Below are 23,491 nucleotides of genomic sequence, written 5' to 3'. Positions count from 1 at the left end.
AAACCGTTATGCCAGCATCTATACCACATAAAATCTGCGATCACTTTGTGCATAAATTTTTCCAAATTGGGTGTTACAGACACTTGCACATGAATTCACAATTATTGTATTTGCTCGTTCGAATTTATTTGTATTTTGTTTCTCTCACCTTTCACTATTCCCGAGTTGATCACGTACGTGCGTGCTCCACTCTGCTGCAGTTAGAGGCAGCTACTCTACATGCAGTCGAGTCGATTCTATTGTGTATCTGCATGTCTCCTTGATAATACCTGTCCAACTCTAAATAATTAGAATTAAATTCCTTCTCTCTTCTCTCTCGCTTCTTCTCTTCGATTTATTTATTTTCTCTTCTCTCAGTTATTTTTGTTTTGTTTGTACTTTGTACGCTATCGCTCTATCTGCATGACGCGATGCAGTTTATGTATGTCGTCACTCCTTGGGGCGCCGTGCCTGCACCTTTGCCTTTGGGGCGCAGTGCACCGGATGCGCAGTGACCTCTACGATGTACGCCAGAGCTAGGCATTTTTTTGGCTGCGTGTTTCCTTTTGCGCTGCCAGCTTTTCTGCTTGAGGCTACATGTACGCGTGCCGCGCTTTGCTTTGGAGAACTCTTTGAGATTCAGTTTTATTCCACTTTGTAAAGAACAAGAACAAGCAATGGTTCGAAGGAAATCTTGTCTACCATGGCCACAGGGCCGCAACATGGTCCTTCGAGCCGGATGAGCAGTTCTAAAGAAATATACAGTCTTCAGATTACAGAAACACAGCAATGTTGCTGCGAAATCGTAGAGGTAAGGGCGAAACGGATATGGCCGATGTCGCCGAGCAGGCTGCTGAGCTGGAGTTGCCAGCATCCCCTGCCTCACTCGCCTCATCGATGAGATCGTCCTCCTCCGTTAAACGGCAAAAAGCGGAGGCCAATTTGGAGATGGCACGACGTTTGATGGCAATTGAGGAGGCGGATGCGCAAGAACGACTGGACAGGCAGAGGCGTTTGCTTGAATTGGAGTTGGAGGCGCGCCATGCCCAAATCGAAAACACCTCGTCCTCTCGTTCGCGACGATCGTCTCGTCCTGCATCCAGTGCGCCGACTCAGCATTTGAGGCCGTTGTTGGCATCGTCGACTACCCAATCAGCAGCGTCGTTGATCAGCTCTGGCCAGGAGAATAAAGTAGAAGTAAGCTCATCTCAGCCCCGAGTAGAAACAGTGTGTAAACTTCCGGGAAAGTCCGCCTTGACCGCTACTAGGCATTGGGTAGAGACCCAGAAACCCGTCACTGCACACGCCACATTTGCGGCAGGGACAACAGCAACAAAGCCAGCTAAGGAGAGTCCTGAGGCTGGAGGCCTGCACCCAGCGCAAGCAGCAAACGGCATGCAGAAGTTTCTGATCCGACAGACGGTTGGTCGTGACTTGCCGGCATTCTCTGGCGACTCGGAGGAGTGGCCCATATTCGCCTCTACCTACCAGAGGACGTCAGACCAGTGTGGGTTTTCGCCATCGGAGAATGTAATTCGTCTGCAACGTTGCCTAAAAGGCCCAGCCAAGGCTGCCGTCGGAGCGATGCTCACCGTGCCGGAGAATCTGCCGACAGTACTCCAGGTCCTGGAAAGCCGGTTTGGTCGACCGGATGCTGTGATTGCTGCCATGATCGGGAAAGCCAAGGCCATTGGACAGGTCAAGCCAGGAGACTTTGATAGTCTTATCAACCTGTCCACTGCTGTGACGACTCTAGTTACTACCATGGAACACCTTCGAAGTGAAGGTCACATGTACAACCCTCAGCTACGTCAAGAGCTTGTTGGTAGGTTGCCAACATCCCTGCGACTGCAGTGGGGAGAAGTACTTGTGCGTCAGGGTAGCCGTGACATCAGCTTGCGAGTGTTTTCTTTGTGGCTGGCGGACAAGGCCGAAGCAGCTGTGCGCATCGTGGATCTGCCGGGTACCCGAACCGACAAGACGCAGCGGGTTTACAGTCACCAGGAAGTTTCGACAGTACACAGCACAGCAGCAGCGACGGCACCAGCAAGTGCAACCAGTAAAACTCAGTCAGCCTGCCTTTGCTGCAAACAAGTGCAGCATGCCCTCAGTAAGTGTTCAACATTCACGAAGCTTGGCCAGAAAGCCCGTTTTGAGCTGGTAAAACGTCATCGTCTTTGCTTTTCTTGCCTGGCCAGTGGACACGCTACCAGGGAGTGTGGCAGCAGGAAGCAGTGCAGTGAGCCTGACTGCAAGTACCACCATCATGTGCTCCTGCACAAGGGCAAGGCCGCAGAGAAGCCAGTCGACACTTGTGGGCACACTGGTATTCCTGGTGCAACCCGAGTGTTGCTGAGAGTGTTGCCAGTGACGGTTAGTGGCCCAAAGGGCTGTGTGGAGACACTTGCTCTGCTGGACGAAGCCTCAACTGTCACGCTAATGGACAAGGCCTTAGCGGATGACATAGGTGCTGTTGGACAGTCGGATCCCCTGCATATGGCATGGACGAATTCGACGACGCACACGGACAACTCGTCATGCAGAGTCTCTGTATCGGTCAATGGCAGCGATGGCACCCAGCATCAAATGGATGATGTGAGAACAGCCAAGGACCTCAAGTTGCATTCGCAGTCAATAGATGGCAGAGGGCTGGCGAGTCGATGGCCTCATTTAGATGACTCCAGAGTGGCGTCGTACCCAGCAGTACAACCAAGGATGCTCATTGGGCAAGACAACGGACACCTCACAGTGGCACGTGAAGTCGTCGAAGGCCCACCAAATGCACCTATGCTGACGAGAACACTTCTTGGTTGGGTCGTGCACGGTCGCATTGGAGCCCGGACTCACCAAGATCAACTCGAACCGGAGGCGATCTACCACATCTCGCAGCCAATGTCGGATGAGTGCATCGACACGACCGAAGTGAAGAAGGAGTTCGTTGCGGCGACAACATCTCCGCCAAGGCCCCAGCAAATTGCCGAAGCGCTGCCTGACGTCAACCGATTCTCGTCATGGAAACGTCTCATCTGCACAACCGCGTATGTTGCCAGGTTCATCGCAAACACACGGGCCAGAGTTCGCGGCCAAACTGTCGAAGCAACCGCAGCCATCTCAGCCAAGGAAATGGATGCGGCCGAGCAGCTCTGGATGAAATCTGTGCAGGCAGAGTGTTTTGCCGAAGAAGTGGCTTTGTTGAGCGATTGCCAGCCTGTCAGCACCAGCAGTCGTCTACGACAGCTAGCACCAGCCATTGATGAGGACGGGATCCTGCGGGTTCAGGGTCGCCTCACACATGCGACGGAAATGGCGTACAGTGCGAAACATCCGGCTATCCTGTGTCCGAAGCATAGGTACACACAGCTCCTAGTCCATGAATACCATCTGCGTTCTGGCCATCATGGACACGAGAGGACATTGAATGAGCTTCGCCAGCAGTACTGGGTGACGACAGGTCGAGCAGCTGTGAAGCGAGCATGGTCTGAGTGTCAATACTGCAAGAACCAACGAGCCAATCCCAAGCCACCTGTAATGGGAAATCTACCTGTCCAGCGCTTGACCCCGTTTCTGCGACCATTCACGTTCACCGGGCTGGACTATTTCGGGCCGTTGCACATCAAGATCGGGAGGCGCCGCGAACTACGCTACGGTGCGTTGTTCACATGTCTGAGTACCCGCGCTGTACATTTGGAAGTGGCTCACTCTCTGAACACTGATAGTGCCATCATGGCAATCAGGCGAATGTGCGCCCGGCGAGGTTGCCCCCAAGAAATCCACTCGGATAATGGAACCAATTTCCGAGGAGCTGACAGGGAGCTGAAGGCGGCATTGGAAGATTTCCGCCAAGACCGACTAGCTGCTGAGTGTTCCAGTAAGGGCATCTCATGGCACTTCAACCCGCCACTTGCTCCCCACATGGGCGGAAGCTGGGAGCGCCTCGTCAGAGCAGTGAAGATCGCTATGAAATCCGTCATGAAGGAGCGTGTCGTGACAGAAGAAGTACTAGCCACAGTCTTCGCTGAAGCCGAGCAACTCGTGAATAGTCGGCCGCTGACTCACGTCTCAGTAGATCCTGATGATGAAGAGTCCCTCACACCCAACCACTTCCTCATTGGGTCCAGTAGTGCAACTAGTCGGCCAGGCGTGTTTGTAGATGCTGATTTGTGCCTGAGGAAGCACTGGCGGATTGCACAGAAGATCACCGACGAATTCTGGAAGAGGTGGATCTTGGAATACCGGCCAGAACTCACCAGGCGGAGGAAGTGGCAGGACGGCACACCGTCACTGGCTGTAGGTGATGTCGTGGTGGTCGTCGACAGCAACCAGCCACGAGGGCAGTGGCCTCGGGGCCGACTAGAGGCGGTACACCCGGGCAGTGATGGCGTTGTGCGGGTGGCAGATGTGCGCACCAAGTCTGGACTGTACCGGCGCCCAGTCGTTAAGCTTGCCAAGCTGGACGTGCTGCGCTGAGTTTGTTTGTGACTTGTAACAGGTCATCGGTTCCCTGTTACCAGGGGGGAGAATGTTACAGACACTTGCACATGAATTCACAATTATTGTATTTGCTCGTTCGAATTTATTTGTATTTTGTTTCTCTCACCTTTCACTATTCCCGAGTTGATCACGTACGTGCGTGCTCCACTCTGCTGCAGTTAGAGGCAGCTACTCTACATGCAGTCGAGTCGATTCTATTGTGTATCTGCATGTCTCCTTGATAATACCTGTCCAACTCTAAATAATTAGAATTAAATTCCTTCTCTCTTCTCTCTCGCTTCTTCTCTTCGATTTATTTATTTTCTCTTCTCTCAGTTATTTTTGTTTTGTTTGTACTTTGTACGCTATCGCTCTATCTGCATGACGCGATGCAGTTTATGTATGTCGTCACTCCTTGGGGCGCCGTGCCTGCACCTTTGCCTTTGGGGCGCAGTGCACCGGATGCGCAGTGACCTCTACGATGTACGCCAGAGCTAGGCATTTTTTTGGCTGCGTGTTTCCTTTTGCGCTGCCAGCTTTTCTGCTTGAGGCTACATGTACGCGTGCCGCGCTTTGCTTTGGAGAACTCTTTGAGATTCAGTTTTATTCCACTTTGTAAAGAACAAGAACAAGCAATGGTTCGAAGGAAATCTTGTCTACCATGGCCACAGGGCCGCAACATTGGGCGTCTGTTATCCAATCCTTTAGAAACTACAATGTATATGAGAGTAATGGTGGAGCGATCCTGAGCAATATTCCGAAAACTATTCTCAAAAAGTTCCAACCAAATTTGAAATATTTCAAAAATCCTACGCGTCTATAGTTTTGAAATGCACTGTAGTACTACCAAGAGTACATAACCCCAAGAGTGTGCAACTCCAGCTATGGGGTCTGCGACGGCAGAATTTCACATCACGTGATGAACCCGTACACATTATTTGCACTCTGTGCATGATTGATACAGGGTTGTACGAAACCCAGCTTTGGGTACAACACTCTTGTGATCACTTTGCACTGTTTGCCAGTGTAACCTTTTGAACCATGTCACGTGATGTGAAGTTCTGCCGTCGCAGCACTGCATATAGGTTGTGCAGGCAGTTGCACACTCTTGGGGTTATGTACTCTTGGTACTACACAGCAGATCCCACCAGCAACACTAGTACTACACAGCAGATCCCACCAGCAACACTAGTACTACACAGCAGATCCCACCAGCAACACTAGTACTACACAGCAGATCCCACCAGCAACACTAGTACTACACAGCAGATCCCACCAACAACACTAGTACTACACAGCTGAGCAGGAGTACAGCCAGTGCACAGTAGTGTATAACCTTACCAGTGGGATCGCCGGTCTGGATCATGAACGACTTGATGACACGATGGAAGATGTGGCCGTTGTAGTACCCGTTCAAGCTGTGCACACAGAAGTTCTCCACAGTCTTCGGGCACCTGCAGGCGATAATAGGAGACATGAGACCTTGGGTTCACATTTTATAGAAAAACAAAGATGGTTACTAGGATTCATATGTACACACGGTTCGAGTTGAAATGAGATAACATTAACACTACCTATCTATTAGGGCTGAAACGAATGCTCAATGAAGCGAACGAATATTCTTTTTCCGAATACGTGTGAAACAAAGAATATTCCGAATATTCTGAACCGTACAATATCCATGGATACCTAGTTGTATCCATGGTAACCGTAGACCATTAATGTGGTGTGTACCCCAATTACAGGAGAGACATTTGAAAAGGACAATGTTATCATTTGTCTTGCTGATAGCAACACATGGAAGGTGGCAATCTTACTCACTTTCTGCACCAAATAAGCCTGTTCGATATCAAAAAGGCGAGTTTCTGTACATTTACGAACATTCTTATTCTTCTCTATCGAAGAATATTCTTTTTCCGATCTGCATAATTCGAATATTCGAATAATTCGAATATTCCTTTCAGCTCTACTATCTATACAACATCCAAAATTATAACTATTACAAAAAGTACCTATACAAATGACTGCTAACTTACAAACAGCATACTAGTACTTCAAAATACTAGTATGCAGCTGCAATGGACATTCACTTCAGTTGTGATTTGCAATTGCAAGTATCCACGCACAGCTATACAATGAAGGTAAGACCCAAGTTAATATAACATATACATGTACACGTACGTCAAACACATCGCTACGTTGACAAGAACGACACGTTGTGGCGTAGAGATATGTAGTACAGTCAACTTCGCGTATAACGACACTCGGCGGGGCATCAGGACCGTGTCCTTATTCGCGAAGTGTCCTTATACCCGAAGTCTCATTATATGTATTACAGCTGGATGGGACTTTGCTCTGGGCATGGGCATTTTTTGTTTGTTTGTTTATTGGCATTCTGTCGTTATTCGCGAATTGTCGTTATATCCGCAATCGTTATTAGCAAAGTTGACTGTATACACGGGGTAACAAGTAGGTAGTTTATGTCTTCTCCAGCCCTTTCCACTGTCTTTTCCAGCCCTTTCCACTGTCTTCTCCGGCCCTTTCCACTGTCTTCTCTCACCTACTAACTTGAGTTGTGATGTAAAGCGCAGGATATTAACTACCAACGGCATAGAGAGCAGAGTCAAGATCACTAACTATACTCACTCTTGTGCAAAGAGCTTGATGAAAATATCCCCTGCTGTCGTGTGGAGCACTGCCTGTTCTGAAAGTCGCTTCTCTCCAGTACCCTATAAAAAGCACAAAGACAAAACATCAATGTAGAATCCAGGTGATGCTGGTGCTACAGTTGGTGGCAGAGAAAGTCCCGACAAACCATTCGAGGTTGGCGCCGCACTCGGTGCGTAATGTGGTCAAGCGTGCCGCCAGGTCATGAAGCCTGGCCAAGCTACCTCAGTGATGTGTCAGGACGTTTTTCACCGTGACTAGCAGAGCATCACAAATCAAGGAAGGCATACTACTTAGGGTGCTGGTGAGCCACACAGGGAGTAATGCATGGCAGAAACACACTTCTAGCACCCGCAACCAAACTATGATGTCACACATGCATTATCACAAACGGGTGCACCTGACCCAGAGGTAGAGTCACATGCGCAACAAGACAAGTGAAACGGAGCTAAAGTACATGTAGTTTACCTGTGTTGCTGCCAGCTGTTCTTCTCTGGATGGTTTCTCGTTGAACACATCACGCTCGTTCTCAGCACTGAGCAAACATACACAAGAGACAACACGTGTAAGAATAACAACAGCCGTGTTCCTACTGTTATTTCAAAGCCATTTTGAAAAGCCACTGTCCCACCACTCCTAGGCTTTCGCTAGAAAACGCCAACTGCTCATTACTACTACCAGTATTATTGGGAATATACGGGTAACCAAAGGCAATGTTATCAAGGCAGGGCTCCGGACCAAACCACAGCCAAGATATCCTAGCTTTTGGCCATAAATGGGTCGAATTGAGTTTTTCATGATTTCTTTCTGCAATCCGCCATGGAATGCTCTTCCAATTTGTTTCTGAAGTCTATTTCTCCAAAAAGCAAGCAATCACAAGAATAGGATTTCGGCCAGGGTTTGCCCCCAAAGCACTGAATTGTAGAAAAACCAAGAAAATCCAGGTCGTTCACTCCACTTGCATAACAGTACATTGTGCGGTTCGAATTCCAGTTGAGGTACCTTTTTTGGACCCTTTTTCAAGTTTCACATACCCCTTTGTATCTTCTGGCTCGCGATTTGTGAACAGATAGAAGCGGTTCTTCTTGAAGGCAGTGCAGACGATGGTGGGATCGACTGATTGCTGCAACAGCATGGGATTGTCAGACGCTCTCATTTCCTGAAACACACCCAGGAACAACAGCAGAAATAGCCATTACCGGTATGTAAATTTTTAAAAACTGAACAAACACAGGGTGATGCATTGGTTCAAACGAGGGAAGGGCAGAATGCCAGAAGCCAAAGAAAGAGACATATTTGCAGCTCGAGACAAGCCACCATTGCGTTTTGAAGTAACATGAGGCACCAATAAAGCTTCACAAGGTACATGGCTAATTCGCCACATTCAATTCGCAAAAACTCGAACGTGACAATTGCCTAAGTGTGAAGTTCGGAGTCACAGCATATAATCTGTTCTATTTCGTTCCCAGTGTGCATGTAGCAAAACAAGGAGGTATTCCATCGTTACACTATACAAACATGTACATGACATTGTATATTTCTAACCGAATAGATGTGCATGTGTGACTATGAAAGGCGTGCATGATAGTGCGTCGCATGATTTGCTTATCCGGAACATTTCCAGATCCAAGAACCTGGCTAAGGGCCTCTGTTCCAACACTGTCGGATCATCAATGTTCAACTGTATTTCTCATTGTACATACTGAAGTACATACACTTTAGTCCCTAGCATCTAGACTAGACTAGCAGCTGTTAACTGACAAGGGCAAAGGACCCCACCACCAACAACAAGAGTAGCTACTGACCAGAGTAAGGGTTGCCTTGGACTTGACCGGCGATCCCTGATACAGTGCCATGCACAGGATTCGAATATTCTCTTGCTGCCAGCAACAACAAAGACATACATACAGCATCAGCATGATCCTTTATTACCTTGAAGCGCTTGCATGTACATTCCGCATACTCAAAGATATTTAATTGACATCGGCACCGCATGGAGACTTCCCTGCATGTGCTACTACGACGATGCAGACGGCTATGAAAGCCAATGAGAGCATGTCTGCCCGCATTGTGCACCTATGATTAATTGATTATGCAATCAATCAAGCATTATTTAGGCAAGCTCACAGGCCACTACCGGCAAGTTCAACTGAGTGCATAGTCAAGATTGATCACACACGGTGAGGCGTACATACCTTGCCAACAATCCGTGCGCACTTATTCGTGACAATGTTGACGACTGTACATCAAAGTTACAGCAATCACAAAAACAAAACAAAAAAACAATCACCATCCACACACATGCCTATGCACTGGGTACTCTGTAGAGCCTCTACACCCCAAGGCAGTAAGCTAGCCGATAACAGGAGAACACAACCAAGAGTGTACAGTCCCTTTTTAAAGCTGCGAGGGACCTGCCCATAGCAGAGTTTTCCAATCGTGTCATTTTCGCTCTTACACTTCCACTACTGCAACATACAGATTCTTTGCACAGTTGATCTCTTGTTGCACACGATGGCATCAGCGAACCAAAAGGCGTCGAAGGACCGACGTCAACCTTTCCTGTGGAGTAAGGCATCGCAACGTTGCACACTCTTGGCTATGTATTCTCGCAAGCATGGATTGTAGTAAATACTACTAGTAATGATGTACATGTACATTAGGCCATACACCTTTCCATGTTCTAACGGAAAGATTTACTGCAATACAGAACACACATACTCACCTTTAATGCCCAGAACACACGGGTAGATGAGAAACGAGCCGCTCTCGTCGAAAGCTGCAGCAGCAAAGGCACACAGAACAGAACGACTGTAACTTAGTGAAGATGTAGACAGCATCAACTAAGCACACCACTGCACAGAGCCAAGCACAACATGCACTGAAAGGAAAGGGTACTGTATTTTCAGGAGTGAAAGCCGCACCTAGACTGGTTGTCACGAAATACAGATATCTACCCTATTTGAGTAGCTTGTACTCTGGAAAATACAGTAACTGCTTCAGACAATGTGTGGTATACCTTGGTCATGACGTCTAACAGTTAATTCAACTTTGATAGCTTCAGAAACACAACCATATAGTTGTGCACAATGAAACAGGAGACAACCTACAGCAACGAACGAGATGCAGAAGTCCAGCTTTCTCCAACTCTCTCTCCATAGCAATGCGCCGACCATAGTCCATACTGGGCAGTACCGGATTAGCCTGTCAACACACAGTTCCATGGGGCCAAAGGGATACACATAGCATACAAACAAGGTATACCATGATGAAAAGCCAAACCCTACACAGCGACGCACTGGTTGATGCCATGAGTCCTGCACAGACCTGCACAGTCTTACAAAATCCTGCACAGTCCTAGACAGTTCAGCACAGTCCTACACAGTCCTGCACAGCCCTACACAGTACTGCACAGTCAGTCCTATACAGTCCTGCATAGTCCTGCACAGTCCTACAGTCCTGCATAGTCCTGCACAGTCCTGCACAGTACTGCACAGTACTGCACAGTCAGTCCTATACAGTCCTGCACAGTCCTACAGTCCTGCACTGTCTTACACAGTCCTGTACTGTCTTACACAGTTCTGCACAGTCCTGCACAGTCCTGCACAGTCCCGTACAGTCCTGCACTGTCTTACACAGTTCTGCACAGTCCCGTACAGTCCTGCACTGTCTTACACAGTCCTGCACTGTTCTGCACAGTCCTGTACAGTCCTACACAGTCCTGCACAGTCCTACACAGTCCTGCACAGTCCTGTACAGTCCTGCACTGTCTTACACAGTCCTGCACAGTCCTACACAGTCCTGCAAAGTACTGCACCAGCTACTCTTTGCCCCTTGCCCTGACAATAGACCTGCAGTTGCAGCACTAGTGAAATCCAAACATATGCATGCACAAGCAGCCAGCTTTGTGCAGCCCAACCCAGCCTAGCATTCACGCACGCACACAATGGCCTGTGAGGTGGAGCACAAAGCAGCATGTATTCAATAGATCGGATTTCCCTGGCTGTAGCTGTACTGCAGTTCTTAAGTGCCTGCACTGGTAGTGGCAGTGCAAGCAGTACACAACTCAGCAACACAATACACAAGAGATGGCTAACCTGTTGAAGCTCGGCGTACATGTGCAGTGTCTCATCAAACACCCTGTACAGCTTGCCAGTGCTGAAGCGATACACTCGCACCTGGACACAGAAAACAAACAAGAAGAGTGAGCACAACGCCGTTTGCCTCTGGTCGCTGCTCAACAAAACGAAATAAGGACTACGGATCACTAATGCCAAGAGCACATCACACAGGGTGCAACTGGCGATACCTGGCTGCCACGGCTCATCTTCAGAACTGGATACTTTTTCATTATGTAATCGAGATACGAGGTTGACTACGAGTAATGCGGCGTTGTACCGGGCTAACAGGCCCTGTCACTTTAAAAACCTGTGTTGGAATCATAAGTTCATAACAGATGCTAGCAATGCAACTTACCATGCGGTCTGCAGACATTGCAGCAAACAGCTCTCCATTGGGTGAGAAGGATATCGAGTGTGCAACCGTCTTTTTCTACACAAACAAACAAGACAGAGGGAGGAGGGGGGGGGGGATACAAGGGAAAGCAGATGGTCAGAAGGGAACCTCTCCACCTACACATCAATGATAATACATCCAGCTGAATAGCAATATGCCCTCATAGGCCTGAAACTACCAGCCTATCTCATTCGTTATTTTACTTCTTAGTTCTAGGATTCTTCAGTCAGCTCTTTCAGTCTCGCAAATGGGATCTGTTTTTTTACCCCTCATATTTCTTCGAGTGAGCCTTCTTCCTTGCACCAGGCCTAGAACACGGAGCTCGTCATCAACCTTGCCTCTGGCATTCCTGTCACTGACAACTTCGTCGACTTGGTCATCAAACTTGTTGCCCTGGCCAGCAGCTAACATCGACAGGCCGCCTGCAGGCTGCACGGGCGCCAACACCTCACACGACTAGTCTAAAGCCAGCGGGTACAGCTGCAGCACACACAGGATGGCAGGCTGTCTTCCGACTGAAGTGCCCCGGCATCCCTGTGGTGCTTTGGACCCAGGCATAACTACATGTGCTTCAATAGCCTCCTCTATATCACATACAATCCTAGGATACCATAGTTTGCAACAGGCACAACTTACACATGTGCTTCAATACCCTTCTCTATATTACATACCGTCCTAGCATACCATACTTGCTTTTCACTGACAGCTAGTGTCAATTCCTCCCTGGCAGCCGTGTACGAGACAGCCATAGACCGGTAGTGTTCACCCAGGTAAAAGAATATATACTACTACCTCTCCTACTACTGTACTTCAAGCGCCTACCTTGGCAAACTCATAGAGATCGGTGTCCATTTTCGACTCAAAGCTGACGCTCTCTGGGAACTTGTACTGCTGCGAGGGTCCAGTCCAGTATTCAATGATACCCATGCCATCTCCACTGACCACTGTGTCGTACTTTGCATTATACTGAAGAGAAAGACAACACACACAGCATGCCACAGTATGACACAGTATGTCTCTGAGTATGACACAGTATGTCTCTGAGTATGACACAGTATGACACACAGACATACAGGTGTATACACGGGCATCGCATAAACAGCTGCATGCATACCTTTCTTGAGTAGTCAGTAGCAGCGCAGAAGATAAAGGACAGCCCAACGCACAAGGTCAAGGCCAGGCGGTTTCGCATACCCTCTTCAAAATCTCAGAATAGTTGCATCACTGTTACTGCAACAGCAACACCGACACATACTTTTAAGTACCTGTACAGCCTGCCCTGAACTTGTGAATGACACCAGGTGCTATCCTGTGCTAAATGTAAGCGCTGGAGATTGTTGCGTGACGATGGCAAAAGGCGCATGAAGTGCAAAGTCACACGGTATAACCATGATCAGTTTGTCCGTGTGTGCAGAAAATGCTACAAATACAACACAAGTGCTGGTATAGTTTATCCGAGTACTGTACATACTGCCCAAAACACTGGCATAAGATTGCTACTGGGGATCTGCCATGATCAGTCGTGCATGGCAACCAGTCTCCTGGTTGGTCAGCTACAGTACAGCACTGTGTCCCACTGCAATACACATGGCCCAGCTCTACAAAGCCAAAGGTCATACAATGTATAGATCAGCTTCACATATTTGTCACGTGACGAAAATGGCGTGGAAAGTGACCATAGCATGTGGACAGTGGAACCAACATGGCCGACATCATGTGACCCATAGATGCAGGGGTTGAGTGGAGTTGGAACCAACATGGCTGCCCTGTATGGCCATGTGATAGATGTGCAACAGCTATCCACTGTACATGTACACGCTGCACCCAGGACTTACAGCAATGAACGTGCAAGGTGCCATGTGTAGTTTTTTCAGACAGTGAATCTCCGACGTAGAGCTATGGCCATCATAGATATGGATATCCGGGGAATCTTTCTCCGCTCTGGTATCACATACAGGGAATAAAGAAAATTCAAATCACAATCATACAAAGGATTACTACGTGGTACTAGTAGAGAATACCATTCATAAAGTTTTCAAATGAAAATAGAGTCTCTTAATCTGTTAATCAGTGTCAAGGCATCTGATTACAGTCAACTTCGCTAATAACGACTTCGGATATAACGACAATTCGCGAATAACAACAGAATTTCCATGCCCAGAGCAAAGTCCCATCCAACTGTAATAAATATAATGGGACTTCAGGTACTTGGTCCGTTTCATCGCAATTGTCGCTTATCTCCTACGCACCTTTTGACAGGTAAAACCCAGTCCGATCTCGATATCTAACTCACATTTGTTTGGGAGGTTGTGAAGGCAAGATCAAAGGAGACCAGAAAGAAAAAACCATCGCGACTAGAGCCATTGGCATCGCGATTCGTACGATTGTGATGGGAAAGTGGGGAACTTTTCGCTGCAGTGAATGCACTGCAGTGAATGCACACATTCACTGCAGCGAAAAGCCAAGCGCAGCTCAAAGACCGGAACTGTAGCAGGGGAAATCGACATCCTGACCTCGAGAGCGTGACAGTCACGGCCAGGCCAGCCAGCTCAGTCGCCACTTTTGAACTGCAAGTGCGACGACCCGGCATTCTTTGCAAGCCTGCAAACTGATGGCGAAATGGTGGCAAAGAAGACATTGTCTGACCTGGCAGCGGCAGTACAAGAGTCGTGGTCAGCGTATCCAGCAGAGCGTATGACAGCTGTCTGGAGAGGGATGTGTGCCTGATTCAAAAACATTGTTGAAACACACAGTGGTGGTGACACACGGGTCACGCTGCCCACGATCCTCCAAGTGCCAAAATGACAGCCACGATTGCTCCTTCCCATCGCTGCCATACGCCAAGCGGAGAAAGCAAGAAATACTCTACGCCATGGCGCCAGCAGCTATACACACCAGCGAATGTCAGCTCAAGTGACATCAGCTCGAGTGATACAGAGCCAGAGTCGGATAAACTGAAGCGTGATTGCAAGAACGCGCTCCGTCGCTGTTTTCTTTTGTACATTTTCGTAACTTTGCTTCCTTTCTCGACTTGCTTCATCAGATTCCATAGCTGAATTAATTTTATTCTGGCGGACAGGCATCCTGTATCATGCTTCTTCCCTATGCGTATTGGAAATTTTACAGAGCGATAGAATAACTCTTGTTCTTAGTTGCGATAGATAAGCGACAATTGCGATGAAACGGACCAAGTATAACGACACTTCGCGAATAAGGACACTTTTCGGATGCCCCGCCGAGTGTTGTTATACGCGAAGTTGACTGTATATCGGTATACGGGAAAGCCAGTGACAGTCTACAAGATAGCTCAAAGCCCAATGACAAATAATTACTTGGGCACAGAGCAGGCCACAGCAAATCTGCAACGGAAAGGTCTTGATCCGTGCCCTAAAAGAATACCAAATGCTACCCCATTCCAGGCAGGGAGTGTTTCACATGATAGTTGACATGCCAAACTCTTCATACAACGGACATCACCCATCTGTATCTCTTTTCCTCACACCGAACCAGGCAAAGTACTCACACAGCAATAGCTGAGATGGCTTGGCCATGTGCGTAGATCCAACAGCAGCACCCTGGCACAAACGTTAGTGACATCATGTTGATCATATCTAGAAACACATTGCAGGGAAAAGCCAAAAGCCAAGTCGGTCAGTGACAGTGCATCAACTGAAGACAAGTCACGGACAGTGTATCAAATGATGCAGCGTACACGTTTCAAAACTGCCCGCGTGGATACTGCAGATTAAAGCCTTCAACAACAGCCAAAGACGAAAACTCGCAACTAAGTCATGAGCTATCAAACTGTGACGTCACCACCCCTTAGGTACACCTGAGAATGGTGTAAAAAACAAAACATAGCATCTCCGATACAGCATCTAATTTTGACTTTTGTGCTGCTCTAGGCTGTTTTGACTGCTTCTTCGTCATCAACATGGAGTTGCTGTCTAACAAGGATGTACTGCCAGACCAACCAAAAAATTATCACGTGCGTATGTACTGCGCTCAAGATGTGACGGTTGTTTCACACTACATTGACGTGATCACTTAGGCAATCTATTGCTTCAGCCTGTATCACACGATCAGGGGGTGCTTATAGAAAATCCCAATCCCTCGTCTACTAGTATGTCAGGATGGCTAGGAAGATTATGACCCTTCTTTTTCCACTGCTTATCAACAGCTATCAAGCAGTAAACAGATACGTATTCACCAGAAGAAATAGAAACTGACCAAAATTCACGACGTCAAACACTTTCAGTGACTTGTCATCCGCAGCACTGGCAAACAGCAGTCCATTGCTGCTTACTGAGACATCGGTCACGGCACCTAACAGCAGAACAAGGAAAGGAAAATATTCACGTGAGCTTTCCCGCACAGACATTGAAACACATTGGAGACAGAAATTTGTGGGTGTGTAGACACGACTAGAGATTGTGTTGGTGGAGGACAAATCAGCACCGGTAACACAGAGGCCACTGGGAAATCCTACGAGGCATTTCGCTCCATTGCTCTTCAAAACTGGTGCAGTAGTGATAACAGCAAGTAAACAAACAAGGTCATTTTTATACAGCTTCCTAAGCGGTCAGAGCTGTGTGGGCGAAAGAAGAGAAATATGTGTGGAATTTGTCAATGTGTTGATCTTGTACTGTAACCGCCATTGTGTTGTATCAGGTTCTGATGTGTGTTGACTGTCCCAACCAATTAGCTGTTCTGTGATTGGCACCACTCACGCTCTCTTGAAGGTGTACATTCGTTGTTGCTCTTCAGCTGGAATTAGTTGGGCTCTCTTTCGGCGTTACTTTGTCACTGCTCTGTAGTGAGCACTACTCACGCTCTCGTTGGTGTCACGTTGTCACTGCTCTGACCGCCCAGAAAGCAGCAAAACGGCAACGTTTGCTCACTTGCCGATATCACCACAGCATCGATTTGTGAAGAGTAATGGTGTAAAAGGCCTCACAGGATTTCAAGCGGCTTCTGTCATCACTTTCTGTGTTACGTGTGCTGAGAACATGACTGCAGTAAGACCTGCCAACTCGCCAGCCAAGCAAGTAGAAAAATCACCACAGCGTTTACTAGTACCAGCAACACATGGATGTGACAGACATTCACAAGTGCAAAAAGAAAGCGACATCAGCGATCAACTAACCAAGGTGAGCGCGGAAATGCTTGACAAACTCAACGCCCTCCTCTTCTTTCTTCCAGAATTTGACATGGCCATCAGAACTGGCCGTGATCAGAAAATCGGTCCTGAAAGGGAAGGAAGACAATGAACACTCTCAAACAAACAGTAAGGCGAGTATCCATTAGATGTATAGCAAGGACTGTGGAAATATTTTTAAATATACACACACAGCATTTAGAAAACTCACTATCATAAGCACACATTACAGGAGCGCTACAGAAGGTAAAAATAAAAGGCCCCGAATCAAAATATCCAGCAGAAATAAACTGTCCCGTAAGCAAACAACAGCTGCCTGTAACAGTAACTAACACTAACTTACTGCGTGAACACAACATGCGTCACCACATCTCGATGCATGAAACTCCTCTCATACGCTTCTGAGCTAGGGATGTTATCCAGGAACAGCTTCTCGTACTGTAGAACTGGTAGAAAACAAGGAAAAGAAGACGAAAGAAGAAAGGACTCATCAGGACAAGAGCAAGGACTGTGTGTGTATGTATGTGTGGATATATTATATACACGCACAACCGAGGTGAAAGGCTGTGTTAGCTGTAACTTAAAGTTTCACGCATCGGAGCGATCATCAGACAGCAGCATTCACTATCGAATTCTCTACGAGCAGGCCTAGATATTTGATGCTAGTGTGGAAGTTAGTGCATATGTGCGAAGTGAAGACGTGGCATAGGGACAGTGGTATTGAGTTGTTTTGTGAGAGATAACGGATATAGGTGAGAATAGAGGCGGTAACAGGGCAGTGTTACCGAGTCATCGAAGGCGATAGCGACAGTAGCGCAAGACCACAGCAGGAGTGAAGAGGGAGAGAGAAAGCACCATGGCGCCAAACCTGGTGCAGGTTGCGCTATGCCACGTCTTCACTTCGCACATATGCACTAACTTCCACACTAGCATCAAATATCTAGGCCTGCTCGTAGAGAATTCGATAGTGAATGCTGCTGTCTGATGATCGCTCCGATGCGTGAAACTTTAAGTTACAGCTAACACAGCCTAACCGCCTCTGTTGTGCATGTATACTGCTCTGTACATTCGTACATTGAGCACTCTACCTCAAGCTTCCTAGATCGGCCTTGTTTGTGTATATTATATACATGTATGTGTGTGAGGTGTCTTCTGTGTGTGTGTGTGTGTGTGTGTGCACGTGCGTGTGTGTGAGCAAGTGTGTGTGTGTGTGTGTGTGTGTGTGTGTGTGTGTGTGTGTGTGTATGTTTGTGTATGTATGTTGAATGGTGTAATCTCAGCACAAGTTGCTATGTCTAACATAGCTGTTCGCTATCATCGCTTCCGCGATGGGCATGTCTGAGGTCTGAGGTATGTATGTGTGTGTTTGCGCGCGCACCCGTCAACAAGCAGTACAAGGGAGCCGTACGCCAAAGAACATGGATCCCAAGAACACCCAGCCCTACAAAGAAAGACAATGTTCATGGTGTTGGTTCCCTGCTGTTCTGTACTACGGCTTTTGTTTACATGTGTATGTTGGAAAGTGTATAATATATGATCCAGTGCAACATGCGTCTTAACACAGCCAGATTCCTGAAATATAATAATGTCCCAGAGTGACCTCCTGGAAACGACATTCCTGGGCGAGCAACTCTACTGCAGAGCACTCACAACACACAGCATACCCGGTGACTTTGGTCACTATCCAAGATAGAGAAGGGCCACTAGATACACCCAATGCTAGTACTAAGCCTGGTCACTGCAGGAAATATCATGGAGTCCCAAAGGATATTCAAAGTGCTCTCACTCATTACAGTGTGGGCATTCTGACAGACAGATGCTACAAGTCATCAAGTTCAGCATCACAAATCACTGCATTCACTGTCCATGTCAGTAACAATTACAGTCGACTCCTGATCTAACAAACACCAATGTGCAGGAGAATTTGTTCTTTATTGCAAGTACTTTACAACATAAATGCACACACACACACACACACACACACACACACACACACACAGACTCAGACATGCCCATTGCGGAAGCGACGATAGCGAACAGCCATGTTAGACATAGCAACTTGTGCTGGGATTACACCATCCAACAGCTTGCAAGGCTGGCGAATTGACCGCCACTAATTTTTAGCCTGGCACACACACACACACACACACACACACACACACACACACACACACACACACACCTTGACCTTTGACCTTTGACGCCCATCGCCGGAGGCGATGATAGCAATGCTACGGCAGAAGCCATAGCAACTTGTGCCGGGATTGCACCATTCAACAGCTTGCAAGGCTGAAGAATTGACCGTCACTATTCAGCCTGGTCTACACCATACAGCTATTTGAAGTGGTTTTTCTGGCCAGTGAATCCCTATTTTTGGTCTTTTCATTTTCATTTTTTTTCTTTTTTCCCGCACACACATCACACCACATACTCCGGCACGCACTGGCTGTTGGTAACCACCCAGGAGAATGAAAGAAAAGTCAGGAAGAGTCTGAGAAAGAGAAGAAAGACGTGTGTGACCATAATCGTCGGGAATCGAACCCGCAACCTATCGATTGGAAATCGCTGCACACACACACACACACACACACACACACACACACACACACACACACACACACACACACACAGGTTCGCTATATCACGAAATTCACTACATGCGAGTTCGTTATAAGTGGAGTCAACTGCCATGTACTGTGAAATCATGAAGTGTCTAGATTGCAATATTGGGAGAAGAACTCCCCCAACCTGTTCATAACATACGTACTTGAGCATTGTTTCCTGTGGAAACTTCCACAATAGAACTCTACGACTCACAAACAGCTCCTACAGTGCAATGTGCAACAGTGATTGAGTGTTGCTTATTGCATTGTGGCCACTGCAAAGAACTCCACGGTATTACATGTATCAGATAACATACATTGTATCAATTTAGCATTCAACACAGTCAAGCCATGCTCGTGTTTTATCAAACAAACTTTTTCATTTGATTGTTGAAATGATCATCGTGCTTTTTAGCTGTGTTTCAGCTTTGTTACCTTTCTTCTTCTTTGCTCTGCCGGCCAAAACAGGCATTGGACCAATGACATCGTCATCTTCACCAGCTGCAGTGGGAGGTAGGGGTCCAGGTGCAGGGCTGTCGTCCTCGCGTCGAGAGTGTGAACGAGAATCTGACTCTGACCCACTGTCATTACTGCTACTACCACTGGTACTTGAACCTGACGAGCTTGAACTGCTGCTACTACTGGAGCGCCGTCTCCTTTTCTCTCCCTGGTCTGCCATTGTAATTATTTTATTGAAAACGAAAATTGTAAAGAAATCTTACATTTCTGCAAATCAAGAAATGTTCAGATCAGCTCAGATCAGCTGGTACATGGTACCGTTCCCAGGGCAACAACGGCAATGCTAGGAAGGGAAATCCCCGACGCCAAGGACTTCAAAACGTAGGTAGATGTTTGAAATATTTGAACTCTGACTCAGGTGTCAGTGACTCACTCAGTGCCTCGAGCAGATGCGAAGGTCTGCCACTGGCACAGTTGTCGTGTATGTTGCGTTCTCGATTTTTCTCCACCTAATCCTTGTGACTGCACACGTGCATAGAGTACTGTGCTCGTTGAAGTTTCCCTCTCATTGCACTGGTCTGCATGCCCTGCCGCAGACGTTTTTAGTGGATCACAGTCGTCACAGCTACAGAACAGGGCTACTATCTTGTGACCATGGATTTGATCCGATCTGTTTCTCTGGCCGTTGTGATGGCGATCTTTGCTGAACAAATAGCAGCTGACCTGAATGATCGCCCTGTCATAGGTAAGGCCGTGCAAATATTTTCACCTTGCTCCCATTCAACAATAATAAAATCTTGAAAATGGGTATAGCAAAGAATTTGATCACCCAGGCCGCAGGGGAGACCATCCCTTTCCTTACACAGGATCTAGGAGAGCCCCTCGATAGGCTTCTACAGCCTTTGGATAATCCCTTTAAATACTAGTAAATAAATAAACCAACCGAGTTTCAAATCAATCAATCTAAAGATTTACCAAGATTTCCGGGCAGCACCCATGTGAAATTGATGTGGGTGGGCGGATTTAAAAAAATTCTTTTTTACTGTGCATAGCAAGATGCATTGCATACTAAATGTACATCTGCGTATATTGCAGTATATTTCTTTAATTTTACAGTATACTTCCGTTCCGCGGTTTACCTGTACAATCCTTGTATTTCGCCCCACGGCGGCCCAGGCCCGAGCGCCCTGTGTTACAAATCTGGCACAGCGCAGCAGGTGCTATCGACTACGAGTCACAACATGTTGCACTTCGCTTTGTACAGCGTAGGTCTTCCACGTCTGTGCAGGTAAACAGCGTTGAGTGCTAATACAGCACTCGTACTCGTAGACTAACGGTAGTGTGCTTATACAGGTAGCTTCAAGGAACACGACCAAGCTGAGTTGAGAAGATCTAGCTCTATGAGTCGTAGATCAACTCACACGATCAGTACGTGCACTGATATAAAAAAAAACCGGCTTCGGCTTGATTTTGGTGCGGGCCGGTCCCAGCCCGGAAATCTCGATTTTTTGGTGTAGATAGGGAAAAACCAATTTCTTTCTTGTTTCTCTGCAACAATGAATTTCATACTAGAATTTTTTCCAGTCGAGATACCGGTAGGATGCCATAATATGCATTATGGTCCATGCCGAAAATGAAAAAAAAAAGAGAAAAAGATCCGTTTTCTTTGGGACAACGGAGAGCCAAAATACTGAAGTTTCTCCATCTACTCCCATACAAAGTCTATCTCTCTGACGTCATAAATCCGGCCTAACTTGGAATTTAGTGCAAACTTCAAGCTGGTATAACTCGGGAACGGCTGCTCCGATCAACCTCGGACCTTCACCATTGGAATCAGTGCATTTTCACTACAGGCTGTGAAGTTTTCATCAAAAACGAGATTCCCGGACGGAACCCATGTGAAGTTGGTGTGGATGAGCTAATTTTATGTACTGTAATTTCATAAATTTTGGGTGTACTTTTATTTTCGGTACTTTCGGTGCATCTGTTTCATACCTACAATTTCAATACACCGAACAAACACTAACACACATAATCCAATAGGAAACTGCTTCTCTGTTATGTACCTAAATTTTCTGTTCACCTAACCTGGCCTTTTGCGCTCATGCCAAAAATTTCTGAAATTAGAGTATGTTTACAGTATAAAGGGAAAGGACCAAAATGTTACGAGTTATGGCTAGCAGTCAATACATGTTATATTTACTGTTAGAAAATGTGCCCTATGCCATATTCGAAGGATCCCTACTCCCTAGCTTAGCTGAACTTCACTTGAAGTACAATGTGCTGTTGTTCATTCTCCACAGGTGTCCTATCTCAGCACGACTCGGAAATTGATCCCCATACTATGTACATTGCTGCGTCTTACGTGAAGTTCGTGGAGTCGGCCGGCGCCCGCGTGGTGCCTGTCATGACCAACTTGACTGGGGATGAGTACACGACCTTGTTTGGCAAGCTCAACGGCCTCTTACTTCCAGGTGGCGGTGTTTCGGTTACCGGTACCACGTCTGGTTATGCGCGGGCGGCTCATGTATTCTTTAAGCTTGCCGTGGAAGCGTTTGATAAGGGCGAGGTGTTCGCTATGTGGGGTACCTGCCTAGGTGTTCAGGCGTTGGCAGTCATGGGTGCCAAAGAGGACGTGCTGGTCAGGATAAACGGCACGGAGGACGTCAACCTTCCACTGAACTTCACAGTGCATGCAGCCGACAGTCGCCTGTACGGCTCAATGCCGCCAAGCCTGATGGAAGCACTCAGCACCAAGCGACTGACCTACAATCACCACCAGTTCGGAGCCACTGCACACACGTTTGCAACCAATGCAAATCTAGCAGCCATGTACAATGTTCTGTCCACCAACACTGGCTCGAACGGCCTGGAATTCGTGTCGACCATTGAAGGCAAGACGCTGCCGTTCTTTGGCACGCAGTGGCACAGTGAGAAGAATGGATTTGAGTGGAACACGGACGAGCACATTTCACATGATCCGGACTCGGTGCGCGTCATGCATCACATTGCAGATGTCTTTGTTAGTGCAGCCCAGAAGAGCACCCATCGGTTCTCAACAGACTCGGACCTAGTCTCACACTTGATCTACAACTTTGCACCCATATACACGGGACGGCACGGATCCCACTTTGAGCAAACCTACGCTTGGCCAATCACCGGTGACAAGATAGACATTGACAAGTTTGTCCAGAATCTCAACAAAATCAAATATGAATAGTGACGAACAGAAAGTAGCATCTGCGCTCTACGTGTGCTAGGCTCGTAACTTTTCAGACACCGAATCACAGCTAGCTGGACTCCCATTACTGTATATGCGAACCACTTCAGCCATTTTTAGTTTTTTTACTTCGATAGTCTCTTGAATTTATCTCTCGATTGCTGCTTCCCACCGCGGTCCGTTCCATTGTATTTCTGGCGATCCATTGCAAAAATATTTCCGTCAATATCTGTAGCTCCTTTAGGCGTTACGTGTGAACAATAGGACGCTTGCCCAGCACTTATGCCAAGTTATGGGCACAGGTAGTCACAGGTAGCTTTCATGACATTGCACCACCGTATTCTTTTACTTTTTACTTAACCATATTTCACCTTGGTCATAAATATGCCCTGCTGGAACCGTTCATATCTGCAGCAATTG

General features: G+C 47.2%; 2 protein-coding genes across 2 annotated transcripts in view; one reads left to right on the top strand and one right to left on the bottom strand.

The window, feature by feature from the left end:
- LOC135814721 (peptidylprolyl isomerase domain and WD repeat-containing protein 1-like) overlaps positions 1-20,103 on the bottom strand; it is a 23,770-nt gene extending 3,667 nt beyond the window's left edge. The window contains exons 1-17 of the mRNA XM_065327890.1: positions 19,828-20,103; positions 17,133-17,235; positions 16,778-16,878; positions 15,862-15,957; positions 15,155-15,242; positions 13,467-13,572; positions 12,454-12,597; positions 11,593-11,667; positions 11,214-11,294; positions 10,227-10,320; positions 9,842-9,895; positions 9,312-9,355; positions 8,922-8,996; positions 8,151-8,275; positions 7,585-7,651; positions 7,096-7,178; positions 5,791-5,903 (exon numbers count right to left, since the gene is read on the bottom strand). Coding sequence (XP_065183962.1) covers positions 5,791-5,903; positions 7,096-7,178; positions 7,585-7,651; positions 8,151-8,275; positions 8,922-8,996; positions 9,312-9,355; positions 9,842-9,895; positions 10,227-10,320; positions 11,214-11,294; positions 11,593-11,667; positions 12,454-12,597; positions 13,467-13,572; positions 15,155-15,242; positions 15,862-15,957; positions 16,778-16,878; positions 17,133-17,235; positions 19,828-20,071 — 1,693 coding nt within the window. The 5' untranslated portion in view covers positions 20,072-20,103. The remainder of the gene's footprint in view (positions 1-5,790; positions 5,904-7,095; positions 7,179-7,584; positions 7,652-8,150; positions 8,276-8,921; positions 8,997-9,311; positions 9,356-9,841; positions 9,896-10,226; positions 10,321-11,213; positions 11,295-11,592; positions 11,668-12,453; positions 12,598-13,466; positions 13,573-15,154; positions 15,243-15,861; positions 15,958-16,777; positions 16,879-17,132; positions 17,236-19,827) is intronic.
- Positions 20,104-20,345: 242 nt separating this feature from the next.
- Positions 20,346-23,476, top strand: LOC135814722 (gamma-glutamyl hydrolase-like). The gene is made up of 2 exons (XM_065327891.1): positions 20,346-20,596; positions 22,155-23,476. Exons 1-2 carry the CDS (start codon positions 20,506-20,508, stop codon positions 23,069-23,071), a joined length of 1,008 nt encoding a protein of 335 aa, XP_065183963.1. The 5' UTR covers positions 20,346-20,505; the 3' UTR covers positions 23,072-23,476.
- The last annotated feature ends 15 nt before the right edge of the window (positions 23,477-23,491 follow it).

The sequence above is a fragment of the Sycon ciliatum genome, chromosome 4, assembly GCF_964019385.1.
Source record: "Sycon ciliatum chromosome 4, ocSycCili1.1, whole genome shotgun sequence".
In the NCBI taxonomy this organism is placed as follows: domain Eukaryota; kingdom Metazoa; phylum Porifera; class Calcarea; order Leucosolenida; family Sycettidae; genus Sycon; species Sycon ciliatum.
The sequence above is the reverse complement of the archived record's forward strand: the minus strand, read 5'-3'. Positions and strand labels throughout refer to the sequence as shown.

What these genes read in the sequence shown, in the direction of transcription:
- LOC135814722 (XM_065327891.1), top strand. Translation starts at nt 20,506, where the DNA reads ATGGATTTGATCCGATCTGTTTCTCTGGCCGTTGTGATGGCGATCTTT. An exon ending in GAATGATCGCCCTGTCATAG is followed by an intron (nt 20,597 to 22,154) that starts GTAAGGCCGTGC and finishes CATTCTCCACAG; the next exon opens with GTGTCCTATCTCAGCACGAC.